The 26,063-nt window shown below is 37.5% G+C and overlaps 1 protein-coding gene across 2 annotated transcripts; it reads left to right on the top strand.

The window, feature by feature from the left end:
* The first annotated feature begins 187 nt into the window (after positions 1-187).
* TXK (TXK tyrosine kinase) lies at positions 188-21,448 on the top strand. Of its 2 annotated transcripts, XM_014887968.2 has the most exons (15): positions 188-913; positions 6,712-6,760; positions 6,973-7,075; positions 7,276-7,481; positions 8,487-8,552; positions 9,164-9,218; positions 10,021-10,100; positions 11,507-11,634; positions 12,774-12,848; positions 13,763-13,934; positions 14,642-14,858; positions 15,824-15,888; positions 17,883-18,001; positions 18,459-18,616; positions 19,932-21,448. In XM_014887968.2, exons 1-15 carry the CDS (start codon positions 898-900, stop codon positions 19,998-20,000), a joined length of 1,578 nt encoding a protein of 525 aa, XP_014743454.1. In that variant the 5' UTR covers positions 188-897; the 3' UTR covers positions 20,001-21,448. The 2 variants fall into 2 exon arrangements, with proteins under 2 accessions (XP_014743454.1, XP_088019458.1); XM_088163332.1 differs by lacking the exon at positions 188-913 and having other exon boundaries at positions 6,696-6,760.
* Positions 21,449-26,063: the final 4,615 nt, after the last annotated feature.

Below are 26,063 nucleotides of genomic sequence, written 5' to 3'. Positions count from 1 at the left end.
GATCCTCCAAAGTATGGTGTCACTAACTCTTTCAGCAATACATCATGTCGTAAGTAATGTTTCCCTTAAAGCCCAAATGAAGCTTAGGAAAATCAGAAGATTAATTGATTACTATGAACCTTAATCCTATTTCTTTGCAATAATTAAATATTTATCATTGATTTGTATAATAAAACACACCCCAACTGCATGAACTTTTGGCAGGAGATTTCTCAGTGGGATGGGTGCTTTGAATCTGACCCTTTCACCTGCCTCTTCCCAGTACCTGAAGATAATTTCTGCCTGCTTGGTATTTGGCTTGATACTTAGAATGTCAGAAACTCTGAGTAACCCAGTTTCTAGATGAACTCATTTTTTTGAGTTGAGTGTAGCCCTAGGTAGCTAATTTTAGAAAGGATCAGAACACCTCTGGAGGCAGCTGTGTTGCTGATTCTCCTGGTGTCTTCAAAGGCAGGGTGAAATGCTGTACCATCCTTTCTTCTGGATGAGCTCACTCACCCTTAAGCAACTTTCAGCCCTTCCTCCCATTTTTATTATAACTGATTTTTTTCAAATGTTGGGGTCAAAAATTCATCTGAACAAAACCAAATTCTGTGATTTATATCTGCTGTGGCTTTTAAACTTTTATTTAAAAGAAATATTTAGACCAACTGGTAACAGTTTAATAACTTTCTTTTCTATAAAATGTTTGATACTAGAAAGCAGACCATTTTTTCTCCTTCTACTCTGTTTGGGGCTTTTTTTCTTTTAAATAAAAGGTAAGTAGGCGTGGTCAAGCAGTATTTGTGGTTTACCATGCTTCATATCAGAGCAAAGAGCTCAGTTTGGGCTGTTTTACTGACACAGCTGATGAAGAGAGATTTGCATTTTCATTTTAATATAAACGGATAACCAGACATGATTCTTTCTACCTGTAAGTAAACTTGGCTGCATATTTTGATCTTGAAGTTTTGTTTTGTGCAACAGCAGTGTACTTAGTAAATGAAGTATTTAAATATTGTCATAAAAATGCAAATCTACTTTCTCTTGCGCTGCTAAGGGGACCTCTTAAGACTGCTTGTCTTGACTTTTAAAATTAACGCACAAATATTAATCCATTGTATGATGGATTTAGCAAAGCAACTAATTTTCATATATATAGGGAGATATTTCCACATACTGTTCTTAAACTTGTAAACTGCGTAGACATGGATAAAAAATTTGGCAGAACTAAACCTATCTTTTCTCCAGAGTAAATTCACAGGAAAGACAGGAAGCCTCAGCTTGCACACAGCAAAAGCTGAAAGCTTGTGTTTTAAAGTGCTTTTAGAAGCAAACTATACTATGTCTTTTTACCAGGTTATTGATTTTTGTACTAATGTTGAAAACTGCCAGGCTACACCAGGAGGCACACCATGTGTTAGAGCAGAGGTCTGGGTTTGATGGGTGAAGCTGAGTTTGTAGTGTTGAACACAGTTAACCTTCTGCTCCATTGCAAGAGCTTCTTGCAAGGCACGGTAGAAGAGTGCAAACCTTGGACATGGACTAGAGTGATTTCAGTGTTAATAGTGCTCTGAGAAACAGTGACTCAGAAAACGAAACTCAAGTGAAGAATACTGTGAAATAATAAAAGTATAAAATGCAAACGATAGAAGTTAATTTCTAACTTGTTGCTTTTGTCTTTGATGTTACTTTCCTAAAGCTGCCGTTTACAGTGAGTAACAACTGAAGACAGGAGGAAGATTGCACATATATGTGTGAATGTGCACATATACAGTGACATTATCAACCCAAAGTGTACTCTGGCTATTGTGGGACTCTTATCAGGCCACGATGTGTTTTCACTCTACCTTCTCTGTTCTGATGGGACTCTCTTTAAGCTGCTTAAGCAAATGGCTGTTCCTGACAGCTGACCCATCTTTTTCTTCTTCCTCTTGCATCCCATCTGCTCTGTTTTATTTATCTGTTCACAGATAAATTTATTTCCAGGACTCAGAAGTTGGTTTTCAAAATGCCAGCTGCACATTTTTAGGCTGAGTGTTTGTCATAGTAGCTTCAACACCAGTTTCCTAGTGTTTTTACTTTAGCCACATTCTTCTCGTGCCATGGTTATTTCTTGTTTTCAAACTGAGCATCCTAATAGGTCTGATGTACAGCACTGTACTTCAATAGGCTGTCATGGCTCTGTGCTAGTGTTGGGATTCCTATTTGCTTACCTGTCACCAGGGACATAATGTGAAGCTGCTTTATAAACAAGTGTCTTCCTCCTAAATTTCTCATTTTCAGAAAAAAAGACATTAGCAGTGAAATGCAATATATTTGTTCCGGTGTTAAATAACTTTGTCTAAGGTGGCAAGCTTTCATAAAAAATTGCAAAAATAAAAAGTTCTCTATACAATTGAAGAAGGAAGACAGCAAGTTCTAGATTCAACACCTCAAATACTCTTCTTGTTTGATTTAAACCTAGGTTTTAAACAACTGAATTTAGTTGTTCCATTATTATGTACCCTGAGGATCAAAGCAATGTGTTTGGGTAGCTTGTGTTTTTGTACTCAAGGGAATGTGAGCTGAAAGATTTAATGGGGCTGTGGGTGCTGGAGAAATCTTCCTTGCTATGGATTTAAAAGAAGCAAGATTTGATCACTTTTTTTTTTTTTAATTTTTGGGAAGCTTTTTGGTTAGGTGGGAAAAAGAGAAGTGGAATCTAAAATTAATGATATCTCCTTAAGTACTTTATTTTAACAGATTTCAGAATTAATTTACTGTTAATAATTATGGAATATGTCTTCCTCTTAGCCTGTATTTCTTTCCCGTGTCCTGTCTAAGCAGTCTGTCATTCATAAAATGGCAAATCTAACTGGTCTCTCTGTTCTCTTCCAAATATGGAATCCAAAATGTGATTTCCTTGCTGATGCACAACTCTCAGTGATACCATCAGTGACTAATCTTTAATTTATGGATTCTTCAGTGTGGTTACTTGAGTTAGGGCCCAGGGGATCAAGGCCAGCTTGACACTTCTTGACAAATCCAATGTTTTGCTTAGGAAAATATACTTGGTGAAAAATCAAAGGAAATCAGGTAGAATAGTTCCACTGATTTCAGCAATCTAGCAGAAGGGATAATCAAGAAAGAATATTTTAAATTAGTAAATTCTAATTATCTATTTTCAATTTATTTGTATTTTAAATGACAGCTTTAAAAAAAAATTAAAATATAGGCGTTTAGGTATTATAATTCTTTCTCAGTTTTTCAGTTGGCTGTTGAGAAAAGAGAAAGGAAGGAAGAGCACAAGACGTGAGAGGGTGCATGTGGGGGTGAGAAGTGTCAGGCAGGAAATGCCATCTTCCTGCTGTGTGACAATGTGCTCTGCTGTGCAGCCCTCATCTTCCTTGGCCACGAGCAGGAGGCCAAGAGGAGAGCAAGTAAAATCAAATTATTCACTCAATGTATCAAAGCTTTCCCCATCTGCAGTGTTGGCCAAGTCTTTCTGAAACAGCATCACAGTTTGGGCTTACTTTCTGAAGTAAGTTATGAACTTAATAAATACGAATTTAATGGGAAGGGAAAAGTGTAGTTCAAGAAGCTTACCAAAGACTAGGGAAGATGTAAAATGCATAGATCAGTACATGAGTCTTTGAAATTTCAAGCCATCAGGTCAAAGCTTCTGGCCTTTGGTCAATTTAACCAAAGCAGGACGTAGCTCTGCAGAGCTGAAGGCCTTTCTCTGTGGGCTCTGATAATGCTTCCCAGCAGACTTGACAAACTTGCAAACAGAAATGAACTTTGCACTGCATTAATTTACACTGGTACTAATTTCTGATGAATTCATTTCACAAATACTCTAGGAGTAATGCGGGGGCAAAAGAATTTCAGAAGTGACCAAGGTTGCTGAGAAAAGATGTTTAAAGACAAATTCATTCTCAAAGAGCTGGAAATTATCTGCTTTAGGATGATAAATGTCTGCTGGATTGATAGGCTGTGATTCCACACCTAAAGTACTCCAACAGAGTGAATGAGGAAAACTAAACTTTGACAGGACTGTGCAAAGTCTGTGTTGCTCCTTCAGATCCTGCAATTCAGCATGGTCTTATCTGATCCATGGCCTTAGTCTAATCTGAGCCTTAATTTACAGTCTGCAGAATTTATCATATCATATTTTGTCATCTTTATTGGATTACACTCTACCCTTGGAAAAATTGCTCACCAAATGAAGCATATGTCCCAGGAAGGAAACATCACAATTGCAGCTTCAACCTATACCTCTTCTGTATGGACAGGAAAAGAGGCTAAATATTCAATACCATATATGCCTAGGGTATTTTTTAACATGTCACATACAGTCATTTATTCCTAATTGCTTTTAGCACAGTAAAAGGAGGATATCAGACACAAAAATCATCCATTAACAAAGTAAGTCTGAGATTCACTGAAGGCGAAAAGGATTCCTGACCCTACACTACAAATATACTCAAATTACTGGGCTCGTAAAGAAAATAAGACAGAATTACACATCCATAATATCTGTCTGAACCTGTTGCTTTTATGGTAACAGCCAAATCTTTAAAATCTTATTAGAAGATTATTCTAGTGTTACCTAGAAAGTCTGCAGTGCTGCTTCTATTTCTTGTAAACGTTGTTAATGGAGAGCAAATAAACTGATGAGAAATATGACTAGATGGTTCAATGAGAAGAAACAGGATTTCAAATATCAAGTTCCTATTTGCAAATAACGACATACTTTACAGACATTGATTAAACTTCATGTCACTGGCTGAAATAAAAGAAACCCAAGCCTTTTTTCACCCACAGTGTTCACTATTTATGAGGCAGTTTTAAATGGCCAAGGGACAATTCAATGTACACTGGACAATTATGCAACAAATAAACTTCATTGGCCATATCTTAGCCTGGCTTATGTGAAGACAGTTATCTCTGTCAGCTGGCTTGGGTATTTTTAATTGCTGCATTTTTCACAGCTGTCACTAAAAGCTTTTATCAAACAACTGATGGTGTCTTCTGATAACTGTCAGCTCATCTGTTTCCCACACAATAGATTCATCACAGGATTCAACAGTCTAAGGGAAACTTCACCTGGACTTTCAAGACAGTCTAAACGAACCACTCATGAGACAGGGCTCTTCCAACTGAGAACTCGGTTTGGTCTTACCATTCAGACATCCAACATTCTTGTTTCTTTTATTAGCACAAGATTTGCTATGCTATGTACCTTCATAGGGAAAATAATTTCATTTTCCTAATGTAGTAAGGTTGCTTAATGTTTTGAATGCTAAGATTCATACTCTTAGCACATTTGGCTTTCAGTTGGTAGCAGGCAATGGCAAAAAGTCTCACAGGACACCAGAAGGGACATCCTGTTTATTCCAGGCTGGATTAGGTCATTAAGTTCAACAATGCAAAAGTGCCATGAGGGAAGAACAAATAATGCAGAAGGAACTGGTAGGACTGCACAAAGAAATATTATATGAAATACAAAGCAGCAAAATTCTGAGACCTTGGGAAGTCTATTTCAAATAAAAATCTGAGGCCTCTTTGCAAACTACAACCTCTGTGGCAGAGAAAAATAAGACATATAGTGGGATATAAAGTCTATTTTGTGTTAGTGCAGCTGAATATGAGGGGAACCTTTTCTCTCCATCCCTGACTCTCATGCTTCTTTAAAGACTGTACATTGCACCTGAAAACCTGAGCCTGTCCTGCAGGTGCCCTGTCACTGCCCAGTGGTGATGCATGAGGGTGAGGCACTTCAGGTAACTGGCCCAGCAGAAAGGGATGACCTGCCCTTTCAGCATCCTGTCTTGCTCAGTTTGAGATGAGGTGCAGAGGGAAAGAGTATGGGATCATAACTGCTGCAAACTTGGCTCAAACTGGTATGGGAACACAAACTGGGGAAAGTGCATCTCAGCCCGGGTAGAAGTGGACCAGAGCAAGTGTCAACCATTTATTTACCTCATTAAAATCTTCTTAATGCCTTCTGACCTATTTAATATCATATCCTTTCTGCTGCACATACAAGATATATTGGATTGGTTTCTCTCTAAATTTTTGATATTTGTGATGATGTATCCAATATATTTTGGATTTTATAAACACTTTTATAAACAAGGATTATCAGCCCCTTGGCATGCAAGTTTAAAAGCATATATTCTCTCCACACTTTAAACCTGGACTAGTGCATTTATTATATTAATGGCTGCAGAAACAGGAAAATCAGTATTAATTCAAAGAAGTTAATGTAGTGTGTCTCCTTTAATAAACCTCAGAATAAAGAAAAGCTTGTCATGCAAGCGTGGTTTTGTATTTGACTTGAATAATTTTAAAATTATGTCAGTGCTGAAGGGGACAGTTCTCTACCTCCTGTCCCTGACAAGATTCTCATATGCCTCGTTGCACTAGGTAGAGTGTTATCAGTCAAATCAGTATGAATTTGGCTGACAATGTCTCTTTTTTTTTTTATTATTTATTTTTGCTGATTTAGTGAGCTGATTTAGCTCATACATATGGCCTTATAATTGCCAAAACATTGTAAGGGAGACTGTGGTAGGAAAGCTCTGCTGTTTTTGGTGGCTCCAAATTCAGCCATTATGATTTGCTAGATATCTCACAGCAAGACAGAGCTAGCAATGGATCTAAGCACGTAGGGTAGTCCTTAATTCTGTAAGTTTTGTGAACAAACAGGAACACTGTAAATATAGAAAATGTTCTTGTTCACAGATCACACCATCCAGTCTGTTTTCTGCTGCTGCTGCACAGTGCAAGAAAGGTATGTGAAATGCTTAAGCTTTTTAGTAATTAAATATCTACACATAAAGGACTTAATAAAATATCTGCAATAGAAGAGCAAATATGTGGGCATTTAAAAACCCTGTATTCTGCATATCCCTAATGAAGGAAGGCATGTATAGCCATGGATATTTTTATGAGGATGTTTATAGATATGCATTCACACAAATGCTTCATGTTTTTCAAAATCAGAGAAACGAGAACAAAAGTGAACCTGGACCCTGACACTGTCCTCGTGACCCAGTACTCTGCCTCACAACCAGACATTTCTTATGAATCTATTTGGAAGTGCAGGGTAAGTAACATTTTGGCAGGTGAAAAGAGAGAATTGAAGTGATTTGAAGTACAGTGGCTCAGTAGCACAATAAGTAGGGGAGTAACTGACTCATGAGCATATAAAGTTCTATGTTGCATAAAAATTACAGAGTAAAAGTAACTAAGCAAGTTAAAGTACAGAAAAGACTAGTTATGAAAAATATTTTTATTTTTCACCAGCGCAAGAAACAATTGCAATTTAAGGACAAACCATTACCTCCTCTGCCTGCCGAGGCCTTCGAAGACTACACCAACAAACCCAGAGTTATTGCACTCCGTGACTTCTTTGCTAGAGGGCCTTTAGATTTACCTCTCAAGAAGTCAGAAGAATACATTATCCTCGAACAGTATGATCCCTTCTGGTGGAAGGCAAGAGACCGACATGGGTAAGAGAGAGGGCATCTATTTCAATCTCCCTACACAGAAAGAAAAAAGCCCAAAACAACCTGTGCAAAAGTGGGCAGATAGAATGAGACTTGTGGGACTATTTAGGAACAGGCCTGAAAGTGTTCAACTACATATGAGGCACACACATCAGCTGGGCAGACTTTCAGCAGGGTTTGGCACCCCAGAAATGGACAGGGATCTAGAATCCATTGGGAATTCAGAGTTAAGCCTTACATTCAGGAATTTCCTGAGCAACATAAGGGTGTTTGAAGACCATGTGAATCACTGGGCTCTGAGCCATGTGCAAATCCAGCTTTCTGTATTTCAAGTGCTTTACAATGGAAAAACATGTAAAAACTTCATGAAACCATAGAGATTATGAAGACATACCTGAAATAATACCTCTTACCCAAAATACCTGTTTATTTTAGAGAACTGGATAACTTCAGTTGGAATCCTTTCGACAATTATATTTGTTTTGTGTTGTTCCCCTTTCTCCTTTGCATTTTCTTCAGTGTATCTTGTACTCTGATGTTGGGAATAGTTGTATATTATGTTATAAACATCTCCTTTCCCTTCAGATTTCTCCTTTAAATATTTTAAATGCTTTTTCTCCACTCATGTTTTCAGCAAAAGTACACTGACAACTATTTTGTATATACAAGCAAGCGCATATTTTATATTTCTTCATATAGGAGCTTTGTATAGGCCAGAAATAAAGATGGTGGCTTCTAATTGAGAAGAAAAACATCTTTTTTCTATATCTCAGCCTATACCATCTGGCTTTTTAATTTGAGAAGCCATCCACAGTCGTGGGACAAAAATGTCGTGCCTGGGATGAAAGGATTCAAATTTTTACTCAGTTCTAATGCTGGAATTCAGTATCTAGCAACATAGCCCCTAGTATAAGGAACATTTGTAATTCAACAAAGGGATGATATATATCTTAATCCAATTAATATTTTACACTGTACTATAATATTATCCCTAATATGTTCTTTCAGGAATGAAGGTCTAATTCCCAGCAACTATGTGACTGAGAACAAGAAAAGCAATTTAGAAATATACAAGTAAGTACCTTTGAAAATTATAATTGTTCTTTCATTTCTAAAAATGGATTGCAGATACATTTTAATGCTTGATCCTTCAAATTTTTATTAGACATTAACATGTTTATCAAAAGCTTTTTTTTGTCACAAAACATTGCTCTTAAAATGAATTAACATTCATTTATATGAATCATAGTGTGAGAGCCCAGATTTTTCCTGTTTCTCTAGACCCAATGCATAATATTTCTGTATTCTGATCTTTGCCTGTTGTGATCATGTAGCTAATTCCAATTACTAGAAATTTAAATTACTGGAGAGAAGATTAAAATTCTGAGAAATTGTAGAGAAGAAGGGCTTGACACATCATCCAGGACTGTAAATTTCGTCACAGTTTGGCATAACTTTTTCCTGGAGTTTCTTTTATTTGAGCTAATATTTTATCACAGTAAATTGGGGCCAAAATGTTCTAAAAGAAAAGTCTAATAAAATCATTCCAGATTAAGATATGTTCATATACAATGATACTTCTAAACATATTTTTGACTTGGAATAATGTACTAAACTGTGAAGCAAAGCAAACATTCATTTTTACTGGCTGAAATTAAGGGTGGGTTATCATCTCCTCGTTGCAGGTGGTACTGCAGAAACATAAACAGAAGCCAGGCAGAACTTCTTTTGCACCAGAAGGTAACTCAGCTTACACATAGAGCTAACAATACTGAAAAATATCTGTCATTAGAGGCATTAAGAGCATTATCACAGTCAACTCAAAATCTGTTTGGTATGCTGTAAGAAAGAGAGTACCTTAAACCAAAAAAGCTTTCTGGTGTAAGTGCAGAGTGCAGCTTATCCAGGCTTTACAAAGCTTTAAGTTGTAGCCCTAGCAAATTCTATGTACATTTTCCATGCTAGATAAATCAAATTACATGATTTACTATGCTTGTCGGTTTCATTAGACATTGAAGACTCAAATCCATGTAGTAAGCTAATTAGTGAGCTTAGCAGAACTTAACAAACTTCTGTTTCTTCCTTAAACAAAGAGCAAATGATCCATATTGCATTCTATCCTCTGTCAGTTACCAAAGTGCCTAACTCACTCCAACTCTTTGGGTCTTTGCTCAAGGACTAAACTCAGGCCTGGGACAAGAAAAAACAAGGAAGAACATCTCAGAATTGTTTTAACTGTTTTTCTTTCCGAGTGATTTGTACAATTTGATTTTTTAATGAATCAAAGCATTTTCACTACTTCACACTGAAGAGTATAATTCAGCTAAATTTCTTATCTCTAAGAAGCTGCCTGGTACTTACTATTTTCTCTTGGCTTATTTTGCTCTGCCATGTACCTGGCTATCCATTCCTGTTCTCCACTTCTTCCTCCTGAATAGTCATAGGTATTCTACATAATTTGGTAATTGCTGCAAGTCCTATCTCAAGGGAGCATTATTGAAGCTCAAAAGCATAAAATAACTCTACTTGTATTTCTTTTCAGCCCAAAGAAGGTGCGTTTATTGTCAGGGATTCAAGCCGACAGGGTCTTCTTACGCTGTCCATGTATTCACGAGCTAAAGGGTGAGTTCCTCTGAATGGTTAGGATTTGAATCAAGAGGTGATGGAAAAGCTTCCTCCAAACTCCTCAGAGTAATTGGGTAGGTTGGGCATGCAGTGCAAAAGAGCAGGGAACCCCTGGGATGCTGTTCATGTGGAGTTAATCACCCTGTGTGCAGAAAAGACGATGGTGGGCAGTGGATCTGGGAGTCAGTGTGCAAATGTCCTGGCAAGACAGGATTACCTGCACTCACTGAAACTCTCAAATGATCTGCTGTGGAAACCATGCCACAGCCCTTGGCCCCTGCACCAAAATGTTTCCTTTCTCCACAGGCTCTGTATACTGTAAATCCATCCCAGACTCTGCTGTCCTTAAGCTTTGCCTGTTTGTCTCCTAAAATCACCTCACCCCTTACTTTTGCCAGACAGCAGCCACAGGACTCACACTTGCCTGTATCAGCAGCAATCATCTACAGCACTGACTTAACCTATTTCAAGTGGTCTTACATCCTCTTCATCATCCCATCTACATCCCCCTGTATCAACTGTGTCTGCTTTCCTTGTCTCCCTCTTACAGCAAGCCAGAGGTGAGAGCAGCAAAGGCATTGCTGTTACCACCACCCTCTTCCTCCCTCCCTCCATTCCCTCCTTGGAAACATGGGGCCAGCCCTTCCACCATCCCTGTGCTGGGACAGGCTCACAATTTCTGTAGGCTCAGCAGTGTTTCTGACAATGGCTCAGTAATGCAGACTGTATAATGTTTCTGTATTCTGATGCAGTATTCTGCATATCTCTACTTCTTGTACTTCTTGACCCTGTGTCCACAATTTAGAGTACTAACCTTCAGCAACCACCAGCCTGAAATGCAAACTTAACTGCTTAATTTTGAGTGTCACAGAAAACAGGGATAGATAGGCAGCAAAATATACAGAAAGCTAAAAAGACAGATAATGCAAAGGAATACAGAAAAACAAAGGTCTCAAATAAGAGCTCCAACGAAGACCCTTTGATAAAGTAGAACAGAAAGTTTAATCTCATGCTATACATGAATATGTGTTCAAGTTTTTGGGAGAAAATGTGGGTAATTAAGAACATTTTAATTTTAAGAGGTCATATTCAAATAAATGCTAAATTAGGAGGAACACTTCTTAAACACTATGGTTATTCTTATGAATGCAATGATATAGGAATAAAAAATACTTGGGCAACAAAAACCATTGTGCAATTATCTCCCAAAGTTGGGAGAAAGAGCCATTAAAGGAATCCGTTTTTTTTCCCTCCTGAAACAGTGTCCCAGCTACACAGAGCCATTTTAAACTGACAACTATGTCCCAAGTTTTCAGATTTTTCTATGCTTTCAAAGTGAAATTTAAGCAGATTTGTAGTATAAATTATTTTTACTGAAAATCATAATGCTTTGTTGATTTCAGAAGTCATAATGGAGATATCCTGCACTATCAAATTAAACAAAATCACTTGGGACAATATTACGTAGCAGAAAATTACCTCTTTTCATCCATTCCTGAACTCATCGAGTATCATCAACACAATGCTGCAGGTAAAACATGTGAGATGATAATGGTTTTGCATCCTTTTCTAATACTTCCCTTATAAAAAGTGATACAAGTGTTTCTATTGCTAATGAATTCAAGTATGCCTTGATTCTTTCTGCCAAAGTCATAGCTGTCATGTGGATATACCGTGGGGGAAGTGAAACTACCAAACTCATCTATATGTATGAAATGAGTTTAGCAAAGATAAAAGCCTGCTCTGTATTCTCTTGGTTCATATTTGACTGAATGGGACTTGGGTGAAATTTGATAAGAAATCTTTCTTTGTCTACAAAAGGACCTGCATATGTGCAATTTAATAAAAGCAGGACCTATGCTGAGCATCAGTAAGACAGCAGTCTACTGATTTGGAAAAAAACCCCAACCCATACCACAAACAATCAAGGGCAGAATGAGGGAGCACAAGGACTCTCTAGCACTGGCTTTCAGCTTACCAGGATTAGACACCTCTCACTGTTGATGATGGCAGATTTTTATAATTTTTAGCATTAAAAATATCCTTCACCTTGGTTCTGCCCATCACTTTAACACAACATAAAATGGTTTTACTCTAAATGAATGAAGATGGGAAAACACACAGAGATCACTTGCACTAGAGGGGAAGATATGGGAATGGACAGAGCCTTTTGCTGGAATGAGGAAAATTGGAGGAAACACTTGTAGCAGAAATGGTCCTAAAATTAATAGTGGGAAGAATCAATGAACTCAGGGAATCCTTGGTGAAGAATGTATTCACTATTACAGTTGGCTTATGAATGCAAAGAAAATAAATGACAGAAACACAAATACTTCTAACCTGGGAAGTCATGCTGGCAGATACTGCTTATGTTGATGATAAAGTATTTTAGAACTCATTTAAGATCACTGTCATGGTACAAAAATGCAAGAATATTACTGTTGGCTTTATGAAAGCAGAAATACTTTTGGAGTCAGGGCCCTATTAAACAGTCTTTCTCCATTCCTTCTCACTCTAGTGTTTTATCTGAGCAAACTGTAGGCAAAAGTAACTTCAAGGAATAAGAAATTTATACCAGATCCCAAGTATTTTTGTTTGAGAAGAGGTATGATATAGTGTATTTTAAGATTAAGTAATTGGTCAGCAGAATTGTGGCTTTGTGCCCTACAGGTCTTATCACACGTCTCCGACATCCAGTCGGATCAGATGGATGTACTTCACCAGAAACTACAAGACTGAGTTATGGTAAATTTTTTATCTTTTTTGAAGGAGATTTAGCTATCTGCCTAGGCAAGAATTTAGCTCATATTCACCCAGCTAATAATTAAGCTGTATCTGTGAAATTCCTTGGTAATAACAAACACATAAACAGTGTAAGGTATCAGTACCAAATGAGACACCTGACTCAGCTGCTTCAGTGCTTCTGTTGCAACAACCAGTGCATTCAGAGCTATTTGGACTTTTCTAAGCAAACCTAAGACTCAAATAGACATTTAATTGCTTTTGAAAGGCTATTTGATTTATGTAAATGCTTAGGAAACCAAAACTGAGACCTGAAATTAATACTACTTATGGAGAAGATTTTCTTTGTCAGTTCTGCAGGTTTTAGAAATAAGAATGGGATCTTACATGGTATTAAAACAAACAGCAATAAATGGCAGTTTTGTGTATGTCGATCAGGAATTTCATACCAACTATTGGACAATACGAACCTCCAAAACAGAGTATCTTTCATGTTCCCATGAATCTCAAGGCTTAATATTTCTGAACTATTGGAGTTATTACAATAAAGGTAGCCAGTGACTATTTCTGTAGCTATACTATCCCTCTGAACATGTTTGGAGCTAAGAACATCACATATATTGCCAAAAAAGTTCTCACGTGTAATCAAAGCTAAACACTTGTCTTATCTTCAAGCCTCAGACATTGCTACATTAAACAAAATCACTAATCACATTCTTTAAGAGGTAAAATAGCATTTATATTTAAGCGTATATGAGCCAGTGAAAATTTTCAGATATTGAAAACTCATGCTATAGCTGATGAACAAGTGCAATGCTTTGCAGTTTTCATTAACTGCCATCAGCAAGATGTGTCTCCTGGAGCATGGCTCAGGAAAGCTGGCCTGACTCTCCTGACATATTGGCTTGCTTTTGCAGAGGAGTGGAGATTAAACCCATCTGAACTGTTGTTCCTGAAAGAACTTGGGCGTGGGCAGTTTGGAGTTGTTTATCTTGGTAAATGGAAAGAGACTATCAAGGTTGCCATCAAAACAATCAATGAAGGTGCAATGTCTGAAGATGATTTCATGGAGGAGGCCAAATTTATGATGTAAGTACAAAAGCTATTCTGTCACTTTACCATGAAATAAATACAACCTAATTCCATTTCAAACAAACAGACAAAGTACTTTGATGGGAATGGTGGACATGTGGGACAGAAAGTCTGATATAAAGGTCTGAACAAGCTGATGCACATGCTTCCTATGCCCAGACTCGTTATTTAGAGTGTGCCTTGCTTTGTACTGTGGAGCTCAATGGGGAACAAATGTTCTGGTAAAATGTAAATGTGCTCATACAACTATTCTTTAATCCGTAACTCAGTGTCTCTAGGAACATTGGCAGAACTTTTATCTAACTAAAGCTTTTGAGAAACTCTATTACCATATCTGCAAATTTTGCAAATTAGGGAAGTATTCACATGAGGTCTTGGCAAAGCCCAGAGAAGAACCCTTGCAGGGTCAAGGCCCCTGTCTGCGAGCCAAATGTAACTTGACCTTTCCATTTTGCATCAACCAAATCAAGTTTTGCATTCACTGCATTTATATAACTGATGAACAATTATGAGTTCACAGAGTGAACTTTCTGAAGGAAGTTGTAGAGAGAAATGTGCTAAGTATTGTGAGAACTCTGAAGACTGCTGAATAGGACACTGTTTATCAAGTAGTGAAAGTATTTTTCAAAACCATCATGAGAATCAAAAGTTTAGTTACCTGCCCAGAACAAATATTAGCCTGTCTAAAATGTGATTTTAAACAGGAAACTCTCCCACCCAAAGTTGGTCCAGCTTTATGGAGTGTGCACACATCACAAACCTCTCTACGTTGTGACTGAATTCATGGAAAATGGTTGCCTGCTCAATTACCTTCGGCAAAGACGGGGGAAACTCGGCAGAGATGTTCTCCTGAGAATGTGCCAGGATGTTTGTGAAGGGATGGAATATCTGGAAAGAAATAGCTTTATTCACCGTGATTTAGTAAGTACAATAGATGTTCTATTCGTTATCATCAATATTTCTATTTATCAAGAGGTTCTTGATAAATATTTGCAGTAAAGAATGTGCTGTTGCATTTTATGGGACACTATGTATCCTGTAAGACTTCAGCTCTGCAGGATCTAATAAGGCAAACCCAAATTTTCAGCTGTTATTTTGCCCATGAACAGCTCAAAAAACTGCTTGAGAGAAGTTTTTCCATTGGAAAAAACCCTTGAGAGGTCAGAGAAAATTAGGATGTTGACATGGAACTATCTGGTATTAGGACATCTCAATAAAATAAGTGATTAGAACACAACCAGAATCACAGCATTACAAAAGGTCAGCAACGATGAGAATTTTAAAAATGAAAATATTTTCCTATCTATATTTTTTGGCTCCCTACTGCTATATGTTGATGCTGGGATATATGAATGGCTTTTCTGCCCATAGGCAGGGAATTAGAGGAGAGGAATTTATTTAATCCTTGATAATTTTTCAATGCTCAAATTTGGATGTAGAGAGGAAATCTTCCTCCTCTCCTACCTAGCTGCATGAAGAAATGTAAAATCTTGAAAATAACCAAAAGGTTGCTGATTTCTGTAATGAAAACATCACAAAACAAATTTTAAAATTTACACTAATTGTTCCTAGTGTTGATGTTCAGGAATGTATCTGGTTGGATCATTAGACTCTGCAGACTAAAATTCTTTCACTGTTCAAGAATATGTAAACATATTGCAACTCATACTCCAGGCATTTAAGTTGCTATGTGCTATGTATGTGTAATTACACAGTAGTGAAATATGTTCACTGACCCAGAGATAAAAATTCACTAATATTTTTGACCAATGCACTAATCTCCTTTCAGATATAAACAGTATGAGCTGAAGCAAATATAATCAGCTGCTGTATTTCTCTTAAAATTCTTTAGCAGTGATTTCACACGTTTCTCTCATTTTCCCCAGGCTGCAAGAAACTGTTTAGTCAACGCAGAGCACATCGTTAAAGTCTCTGACTTTGGCATGGCAAGGTACGAGACATTGACAAAGGTTTTGTAAGCACCTATTCTCAGATATCTGCAGCATGATCTTTAGTTAACCTCACTGCTTGCTTCACTGGTGTGGGGAATCCCACCGTGGGTAATTTTTGAATCCTGATGAAAATTGTAATGTTGTTTAACCACTGTACCATGAACTGGATGTTGTGCCCTCCTCTTGCTCTTGGTGAATGCAAGATAGGTAAACAAAGTGCCAGGTAAACTTCAGAGGTGTTTATGGACAGAGAAATGCCCAGAGTGCACAGGGCATCCAGAAGTTTGAAGAAAGAAGTTTCCTGAGCAGGATGGAGGTCAGAAAGTCGCTAGGGACAGAACTGGGAACTGGTGCTGACCTCTCGAGGCAGCGGTAGCTGAGTAGGTGAGGCAGAATGCAGGGAGGACCAGGCGGGCAGGAAGTGTGATACATGCTGCCCTAGCAAGGAAGTGGTTTTTCTGCTTAGTGGCAGAACCAGCCAAAGTGAGGAAAGAGAGCAGTCTCAACTCTGACAAGCACCAGCCTGAGAACCATAGCCTAGCCTCACAGACTTTCCTCAGAGGATGTGGCTGAGCTGACCAAATGACTGAATGCTACCCAAAGTGGATGTCTTCTTCTTTCCTCTTGCAAGCCCAGCACAAAGCTCTCCACTTTTGTGTTTTACTGGCTGGTTTTTCTGTGGATTAGCAGACTGAATCAGCTCACTTAGGAGGCAGATGAGCTTGAAAGACAGTCAGTGGCTCTGAGCAGAAGGTCGTGGTGACATTTACCTTGCAGCTGCAAATCGTTAGATCAGCACAGACATGCTCCTTTGGTTTTACCCTCCATTTCTAACCTCGGGCTTACAACACCCTAGCAGTTCATAACTAAGGACTTGTTTTTCAAGGGGCCATCCTGTACCTCGGTGTACTGCTCCCCAAAAGAGTAAGGTCATTATCAGGGCTCTGGACTTATCCAAATGAATCAGAAAACACAGTAAGACAAGGTGGCTCTCAGGGTCCAGAATAAGAATAATGGGCCTGAATTGCTCACTGTGGCCACAAAGTGGAGATCAGTGGTGTGGCTCTAGGACTCACGCTCCTGGGGAGGCTGTGAAGAAGTGGTAGGAACACAACCTAATTCTTCAGAGCACACACCACTGCTACTACAGGTTATTTTGTACTGCTGTTTCATATGATCCTTATTCAAGAGCCTTCCATGTTTCTGTGCCTGCACCAAAATGAGGAAGTGAGGCAAAGAGATTATTTATTTCAATGTGACGTCCTTTAAAAGGTGCTTTTAAAAAATTACCTTTGTGCTTTTCCTGAGAATAAATGTGTACTGCACATATGTGATCTGCTCAGAAACATTAATGCTTGGGAAATGTGCCCAGAGTTCATAAGTATGTTGGGGTCATTTAACCATTTAAAGAGTTGCCCTCTAAATACCTACATTAGGCACATAAATTCATTTTATCTGGGAGGTCAGGTCCTATAAGCTTGGGCAAAAACAATTACTTTAGTGCACCTACAAGAACTATTGCCTTGAACATGATGAACATTTCTTTGTGTATTGCTTTGGTAACGATGTCCCTGATATGACATCTGTAAAGATGGTCAGCGAGAGTCATGTTTGGGTAGAAAAAGAGGTTGAAAGGTACATCCTTTAAAAAAAAGACTAATTATTTGTTGCTGCTGATTTTCCTGCCCATGGTGAAGTGATGTGTCTTATTAATATACTCCTAAAAGATGATAATAATAACCATTCTGTCAGTCTTATGATAGTATAAAAATGTTTTATTCTGACATATGTCTGATGAATAATCCAAATAATTAATTTAAACAGAAATGTCTTTAAGTGCATAGCTTCCAGTATATTTTTTTTTGTGTGCATTTTATACTAAAATAGTGATATAATTTTGTTGTTTCTAAATTGAAACTATTTTTCTGGAATTCTAAACCATTTGTGGAAATGTCACTCATTCAAATATATATGGTTTCCTCTTATTCTTCAGGTATGTCATTGATGACGAATATATCAGCTCTTCAGGTGCCAAGTTTCCAGTCAAATGGTCATCTCCTGAAGTCTTTCATTTCAAAAAATATAGCAGCAAATCAGATGTCTGGTCATTTGGTGAGTTGATTAGGTGAAAGTGCAACCATGCTTCCCTAAAACTACTGATGTGATTTAGGAAAGTGTAACTTTTTACCCATACTGCCTATCTTAAGCTTCAGTCCTTCCCATTTTTCAAAGTTTGCTTATAGCGGACAAATGGGTTTTTAATTCGGAAAGTTCTGCACCTAAAAACAAGATTTTGACTGAAATGTGCATTTTTGATGAGTCCTCAAAAGCCAAACATATTAATCTCAGTTTCATGGACCATCACCGTAGCTGACTTTAAAGAGAGCAGAATTATAGTAGTTGAAAATTGTTTGGGTTGTATCCTTCATTCAGCTCAGGCTGCCCATGTTTGCATGTGTTTGTCAATACACAGAAGAATCAGGATTATTTTTATTCCCCTAATGCTGTTAAAAGCTTGTGGGTTTGGCATCTTTTGTTTTGTCCTAAACCTATTTTGGTTCACTTCTAGGTGTACTGATGTGGGAAGTTTTCACAGAAGGCAAAATGCCTTTTGAAACCAAGTCAAATTCTGAAGTTGTCCATGAGATTTCTCAGGGTAACCGACTTTATCGACCACATTTGGCATCACATCCTGTGTACAAAGTCATGTACAGCTGCTGGCACGAGGTTTGTTCCTCTTCTTTTTTCCCTGGGGAAAAAACTTTATTATTAATTTTCAACATAGATATAAAAGCAATCTTAAAAACTCAAGACATTAAATCCTTATTTCACATTTCATCACACTTATATCAGCACCTCCAACTATGTTTTTCACAAATGGCACCTATGTTTACAAGCCTCTGTTCTTTTGACTGTTGCAGCTAAGAAAAGCAGAGCACACTCTCAGTACAGTAGGTCTAGACCATCTCTGGGTTTTGGAATATGCCACCGTTGTCATGTTTCTCTGCTGGGTCCAATGTGATACTTTTCTCACACATTTGTATCATGCATAGCTTTCTCTAGATGTGCTCTGAATGATAACACATTCATACCAAGTGGATATGTCCACTAAATGTAGATTTTGAATCCCCTTTTTCAAGGGTATATCAGTATCTCTGTACATAAGTACAGTTCCTAGGCTGCACCTCTTTCACCCTCTCCAAGTTGATTTGGTACTTCATGTCCTTTCATCATTTGTCCAGCACCTATTAATTCCTATTTTGGTAACAAAACACGGACTTCATCAACTTCTCCGTCTGATTAATCCCGTAAGAGCCCTCCTTCACTCGTCTCTAGAAGAAATGAATCTTTCATTTTAGGTTAAAAGTACTTTCAGAAGAGCTTTGTGTGCATTTTTTTCATATAAATGTGCAGTCATACACAGTGAGTAGCTGGGGAAACTTGCTGCTACCACTGTCTCCTTTATCTCCCACCTTTCAACTTTGTATAAGATTTTTAAATCCTGAGTGAAACAAAGGCTTAAGAGATGGAAATCTAAATTGCATCCAGCTTGCCTGTTTACTGCAAACATTGATTGGGGTGCCAGCCAGCAGAGAGATCATGGGGAAGAAGTTCTCTTTTCTGTCTGCCACCAGACAGGAATTTGTTCCATACTAAGCTGCAGCACTTCACATTTTACAGCACTGAAAATCCTGTTTCAAAAACACATGAAGCATTCCTGAATACTATGGTTTCCTAACAGGTAGGGCTTTCCATAGACCTACTGCAGGGAGAAATTCCATATGAATTCTGATCCAGAATTGAAATAAGTATAAAGAAATGTCAGGAATTTTTTTTAAAAAAGTGCCTGTGCTCATGCTGCTGGTCATGAATAATAGATTTTTCTTTTTCTCTAAAATGACAAATTTGATCTTTTCTTCTGTATTAATAAAAGGAAATGTAATTTTTAAGTGGAATCTCATATGTACTTGTATCCAATTCTGAAGTCTGGTACTGTAATAGACCAATCTAACACAAATTTATCCTCTGCTTTTCTTTTCAGAAACCTGAAGGACGTCCTACTTTTGCAGAGTTAGCAGTGACCCTCACAGATCTAACAGAGATGACATAATCACAGATTTTATACCAATATATTTACTGAAAGGTTAGCACTAAGCATGCCACTAATGTAGCTGGTACAGAGAACCTCAACCTTTTACAGAGGTCTCTAGGTAAATCACAGTACCAGCATCCTACGTATTGAAGCAGCTGCTTGGTCTTGGCCCAGTTTTTACTTGTTGGAGAAAGATACTCCAGGATGCTGGTTTGGGACTCTCAAGGCTTTGTTTTCACGGTTAGAGAGAAAAATCTCCTGTCTGAAAAGCAGTAACCAAGCCTACTTACCTTATAGATCTTTTTATTCAATTTTTTGTTCAGGGCTACACTAATTCTTGCATCAATATTATTACATTATTTATACTTACTATGACTCATGCACTGGGGAATACTGGTTGGTAGCAGCAAAAATGATGGAAGAACTCTGATAAAGCTCTGGGTAGGTCACTTTTAAAGGCAAGTCCTTGTGCACTGCAAAGCATCCAGCCCTGGAGGACCAGAGCTGCTGGAGCAGTGCCCACACGTGTGCCTGGACCCACTGCTTGGACAAAGGCAGGCAAAGGGAGCAAAGGCAGCAGTCCTCAGTTAGCAGCTCCCTAGTCACATCTGAGAGACTGGACAGACTGAGCACCTCTGAGGCCATTTTAAACCTGCATTGCACGTCAAGGTGTCTTCAGTTCCAATTCTGAATAACAGAAGAGGATCAAGGATTATTTTATTCCAACCTCGCCCAGAATTTTCCAACATTTTCTCCCATTCCCCTGCTCTTGCCTACTCACGCCTTTGTCCTCCCCTTGCAAATGCCCAGAATGGTTAATGGGCAAGTTAAAACTGGAACCTGACTGGATCCTGTGATACCTTACATGGACATGTCTGTACCCCTACTTCTTATGTTATTATTCATTTTTAATTTTAAATCTTAACTATAGTCAATACAAATATGTTGTAGAGAAGGAAAGGCTGATGGAATTCTTAGTTATTTATGACAAAATAGTTAGACCAATACAATATTTAATTGCCTTGTGAATATGTGATTGCATAGGTGAATACATCACAATATTTAATCTTTTAGGGCTTTGTAGACAAAATATATAAAATATGCTAGATAAAGAATGATTGAGTTCAATTTAATTTTTGTCACAAATTAAGTCACAGTTTAATTTTTTTATTTCCAAATTTAAAAAATAACTGTAACAATAAAATTAAATATAGCAAACCCCACGAAGTTTTGAATTTCTGAAAGATAATGGCATCTCACAATCAAATATTGTCCAGGCTGTAATCAGTCACCTTTACTGTAATAGTATTTTGATTGTTATCAACCCTTGGGAAAGGAAATTCTTAGTCCATTGTTTGAACATTTGAGAGTACTTTCAAACACACTTCTAAGGCATTTCTGCATCAAGTAAAGCATGATATTCTCATTATTTCATGTAATTTGCCAGAATAATTGCCACCAACTGATGCCACTGTTTACTTTCATAATAAATTTATTTATGAGTATTCAATCCTTTATCAGACTTATGGCTGAATGTAGATCTATAATCGTTGTGGTTTATCCCCAGCTGGCAACAGTACCATGCAGCTTCTTATTCACTGCCTCTGCCCTGGTTGGGTTGAGAATCTGGAGGAAAAACTTGAGGGTTGAGATAAGAACAGGTTAATAACTGAAACAAAATGTAACAAAGCAATAGTGACTAAAAAGAGAGAGGGATGAAACCCAAGAGAAACAAGTGATGCACAGCACCAGTGCTCATCACCTGCTGACTGATGCCCAGCCCACCCACAGGCAATAACCAGCAGTCCCCAGCCAACTCCCCTCCTCCTCCCCCGCAGGTTATGCACTGATCTTGACATTCTATGCTATGAAATATCCCCCTGGCCAGTTCAGGACAGCTGTTCTGGTTCTGCTCCCTCTCAGCCAAAATCGAGACAATGACACAATACTCACATGGAGCTCACCACAGTCTATGCCCAGGCCACAGAAGTACAAAGCTTTTCAGCAGATGATGCACTACAAATGTGAAAAATGCAAACTCTCTCCACAATATAAAGTACATGGGGACTTTGAATAATATATGAGGCATCTTTTTTAACAGCCCTTGTAGAACTGATTTTGCCATATTACTGCAAGTTAATATGTAATACATTATAGCACCAAGCAGTAAAAATCAGCTCCATTAGCTTTATGTACTCAAAGCACCTTGCTCCTGCCTGCCTCACTGAGCTGTCCCATGGTGAATGTGCACCCATCCTGGAAACATGCTGGTCTAATACCTGAAGCCAATAATCCTTGCCTACCAGGCTTCCACTTCCCAATATAATCTTTCTGTAGGGGGCTTGGGGAAAATTTCAAGAAGCTGTTATAAACATTCTGACACAGATACATTTAACAGCTGCTATCATCAAGCTGATAGTAAATAAATTAAAAAGCACTAGAATTTGCTTCAGAGTCAGTGAAACTGGTGCTTAATTGGCAGGAAGAAATGGTCTGCAGTACAAAGGTCTATAGTGTATTTATTTACCAGAACAGCTACACCCTTAAATAAAGACTGAGTAGGCCATGGTGATGATGAGCTTATTTCAAATTCCAACCATATTCTAACAGACAAAAATGGATGAATGAGTGACATCCTTGTCACTGACCACAAAGAGATTTCTGTTTGCTGTTTTTTTAAACCCCCATGTGATAAACATGAGATCTGGAAAAAGCAGTAAAGGAGACATCTCCATAAAGGGAACCTTCCATCAAAGGCTGTAGGAGTGTTCAGCATCTGTAAAATCTTAGCTACTGTTTCCTGATCAAACATTAGAAAACTTGGAACAAGTCTGTATTATGGATGGGAAGAAAAAAGGAACTCCAAGCTTTTGTGAGCCAGCCACTTAGGATACATCTCTTTTCTATAAAAAAGATGCATTGTTGGCAAAATGGAATTTATTTTTGGAAAGTGAAATGAATTCACTTGTCAAAAGTACTCCTGAGAAGCAATGCAGACCAATTACTAGTGTGTACAGGGCTGTTTCCTGTGCCATTTGGTTTTCAGACCAATTCCTGCCTCCTCCCCCTCTCTCCCCTCCCCAGATTTCACAGATGGGAGGCCCTACAGGCACACCAAAGCACATCACCATCCCTCCTCCCCCATGCACCACCAGTCTGACTCCTGCTCAGCCTCTGCCATGTTCTGAAACATGGCACCATTAAAAAACCTGCCCAAAAGGAGTCAGCTACTGCAAACCTGTCCTGCTGGAAGGATATTTTCCAGCACACTTGCCAGTTTTATTTTGCTGGAATTTAAAGAGTGAGAGAATGGCATTTACTAGAAGTATGCAATTCCCCATATGGCTCCAGGGTGCAACCCTGATAAATAGAGTTTAAAATTTTGAATTTGTACGCTTTGGCATGAAGATATTTTTTTACAGCATGGTTCTTTCAAGTGTGTCTGGAAAATGAAGATGGTAGAACAGATTTCTATAGAAACTAATAACTGATGTATTTCCTTCCAAAATCGTACAGATGTTTTAACCTATCCAAGTCTTCTTGATCTATCTACATTTAGCTGGTGCAGCTATGTAATGAACTTAATTACCCATTAATTTGTCCTGAGGTATGGTAATAATGAGTAGCTGCCAAGATTTGTTTAGTATCAGCATTTAAGAGCTGTAATTTGGTTAGCAGTGTATTGCCTCTGAGGATTGCTTTGTTCTTCTTAACCATTTGCCCTACATACCAAAACACATGTAATTACTTTATATAATGTCCTTCATTTCACTGCCTGGAAAACCTGACAGCTCACTTAAACACTCTCCATTGAGATTGGCTGTGACACAGACATGCCTAATACATCAGCTTTGGATTTTCTTCTCTAGTTTAGAAATATGAATTACACTCTTTTTTATCCCTTGTTTAAAAAACACAGAAAATTTAGTACATAACCATAAATAATTTATTACAAGAGAAATATTAGCATAATTAAAAAAAAAAATCAAAATGATTCCAAACTAGTAACTAAATATAAACATTTAAAAAAATAGCATCTCTTACAACAAATGTTTTTATATAAAAAATTAATCACTAATTTATTTCTAACATGATGGACCTCTTGTACACTATGAAAACAACCATTAACTTTGTTTTTTTGACATTGTTAGAAAATAACATTCTTTTATTTTTAGTTGCTATTTATGTATAATAGCAGATACGCAGGTCCAGTAGAAAATACAGGAATTTTGCTTGGTGTAAGTTAATTATTGACAGCAGTTAGTATATAAGGGGTCCACACCCTTCTCAAAGAAAGTATTATGACATATCTTTAAAAATGCCAATACACATCCATTCAAGAACTGGGCTGGTTGCTTTTTCTTACAAATAATTCATTTGGGCACACCATAGTGATGATTCTATGAGCAAATAAAGGGGCTATGTATTATGCAAAAGCATTTCTTTTTTCTCTTTTTTACAGTCAATATTTTCTTTGGTTATTCTATGGATTGTGTAATTCAGAGTGAAAAGCAATTCAAGTTTTTGTTAAAAAACAAACTATAAAACCCCCTCCATCCTTAGTGCTTTTATTATTTGTATTACTTGCTTTTAACTATAAAGATTTTGAACCTTGAATCTGGTCAAGTAAACCAAAGTATTCTTTACATTACCTAAGAAGTAATGAAACCCTGTCAGCAGATTTCTTGTCCGAAACTTTTTTAACACAAGCATTTTAGCAGCAAAGAATTGCTGCGAATCTCATCACTCAATTAACCTGAAAAATATTCCAAACTAATAATGTATACAATGTCATTATATTTTGAAGGCAAGTACATTTTTTGTGAAAATGTCCCTTTTGCTGGTTAACAGTGATGCCACACAAATACATGAAATACAAACAGCAACCCTTTTGTTCTTACAGATAAAGGATGAGCTTTCTTTGGCAGAACAATTTTCTATCCATCCAAGCTGTCATATTCCACTAAACCTTTTGAATATTAGAAAACTTACAGCCTGCTTCATGAGGAAGTTCTGCTTGGCATATAAATCATAGCTGATCAAAACCAGTTTTTAACTGCTGAACTGCTGGCATAGTGCAAACTTTCGGGACTCACACGTGAAAATCCAATTATTGGAAATACTGTTTCTGATGAGCTTGTCACCACCTACATGTCTGATTGCTGAAGTTACTCAGTTACTTACGAAGTGGAAAGCAAAGAGGACTGTAATGAGTAAACCATGGGCTGTGCAAGCTTTTTTGTGACAGGAAGATAAGTGACCACAACTGAGGAACCACAGTACTACAGTACAGTTACCAATCTTCAAGACCTCTTGTAGGTTAACACATTGCTAAACATCTAATAGAGGCAAATACTCATTTTTAGAAAAGATGAAAAGTCCAAACTAGAAAAAAAGACCTTCTGATGTTTGTCACCCCTTGCCTACAGCCCATCCTTTACCTAGCAATTTTAGAAGTAGTGCATGGATTGTAAAATGGATTTGCACTTATAAAAGTATAAAAATTAACAGGACTGCTTTATTATTAATAAAGAACAATACCTTCCCAGAAAATGAGGAAAAAAATTTGAAAAGCTTAAATGGGTTGGTTCTAATTAATAGATAGCCATACTAGGAAGTATATACTAGAAGTATGGAAATAAGTAAAGCCCCTTCTTAATTCTCAAAATAATATTTATATATATAATATATATACATATAATAAATAAAACAAAGTGGAAAATTTTAATTGCATGTTCTAGTTTTCTCCCGCCTTTGAATACTTCACTCTATAATCTCATGTAACTTTTTAAGCCAGTAGAAACTGTTTTCAAGCCTCTAATGAATTTTGTTTTTTAAAAATTTGGTGTTTGTTTTGAAATAAAAAAGTACAGGCACATTCAGAGATTCACAATCCATTCAGAATTCCTTGGATAGAAAAGCTGAGATTTAGCAAGAATTGTATCTGCTAATTTTTTTTTTTTTTGTGACATCTAATCAGTGTTCAATGGCAGGTCATCAAAAGTGAAAAAATCTTGCATAAAATTTTATATTAAAAACTAGGAGGGTTGAACACTGTTTTCTTCATATTATGTCTTCAAT

Source organism: Sturnus vulgaris, chromosome 4 (genome assembly GCF_052056855.1).
Source record: "Sturnus vulgaris isolate bStuVul1 chromosome 4, bStuVul1.hap1, whole genome shotgun sequence".
Taxonomy (NCBI): Eukaryota; Metazoa; Chordata; class Aves; order Passeriformes; family Sturnidae; genus Sturnus; species Sturnus vulgaris.
Note: the sequence above shows the minus strand (reverse complement) of the source record. Positions and strands in the feature narration are given on the sequence as shown.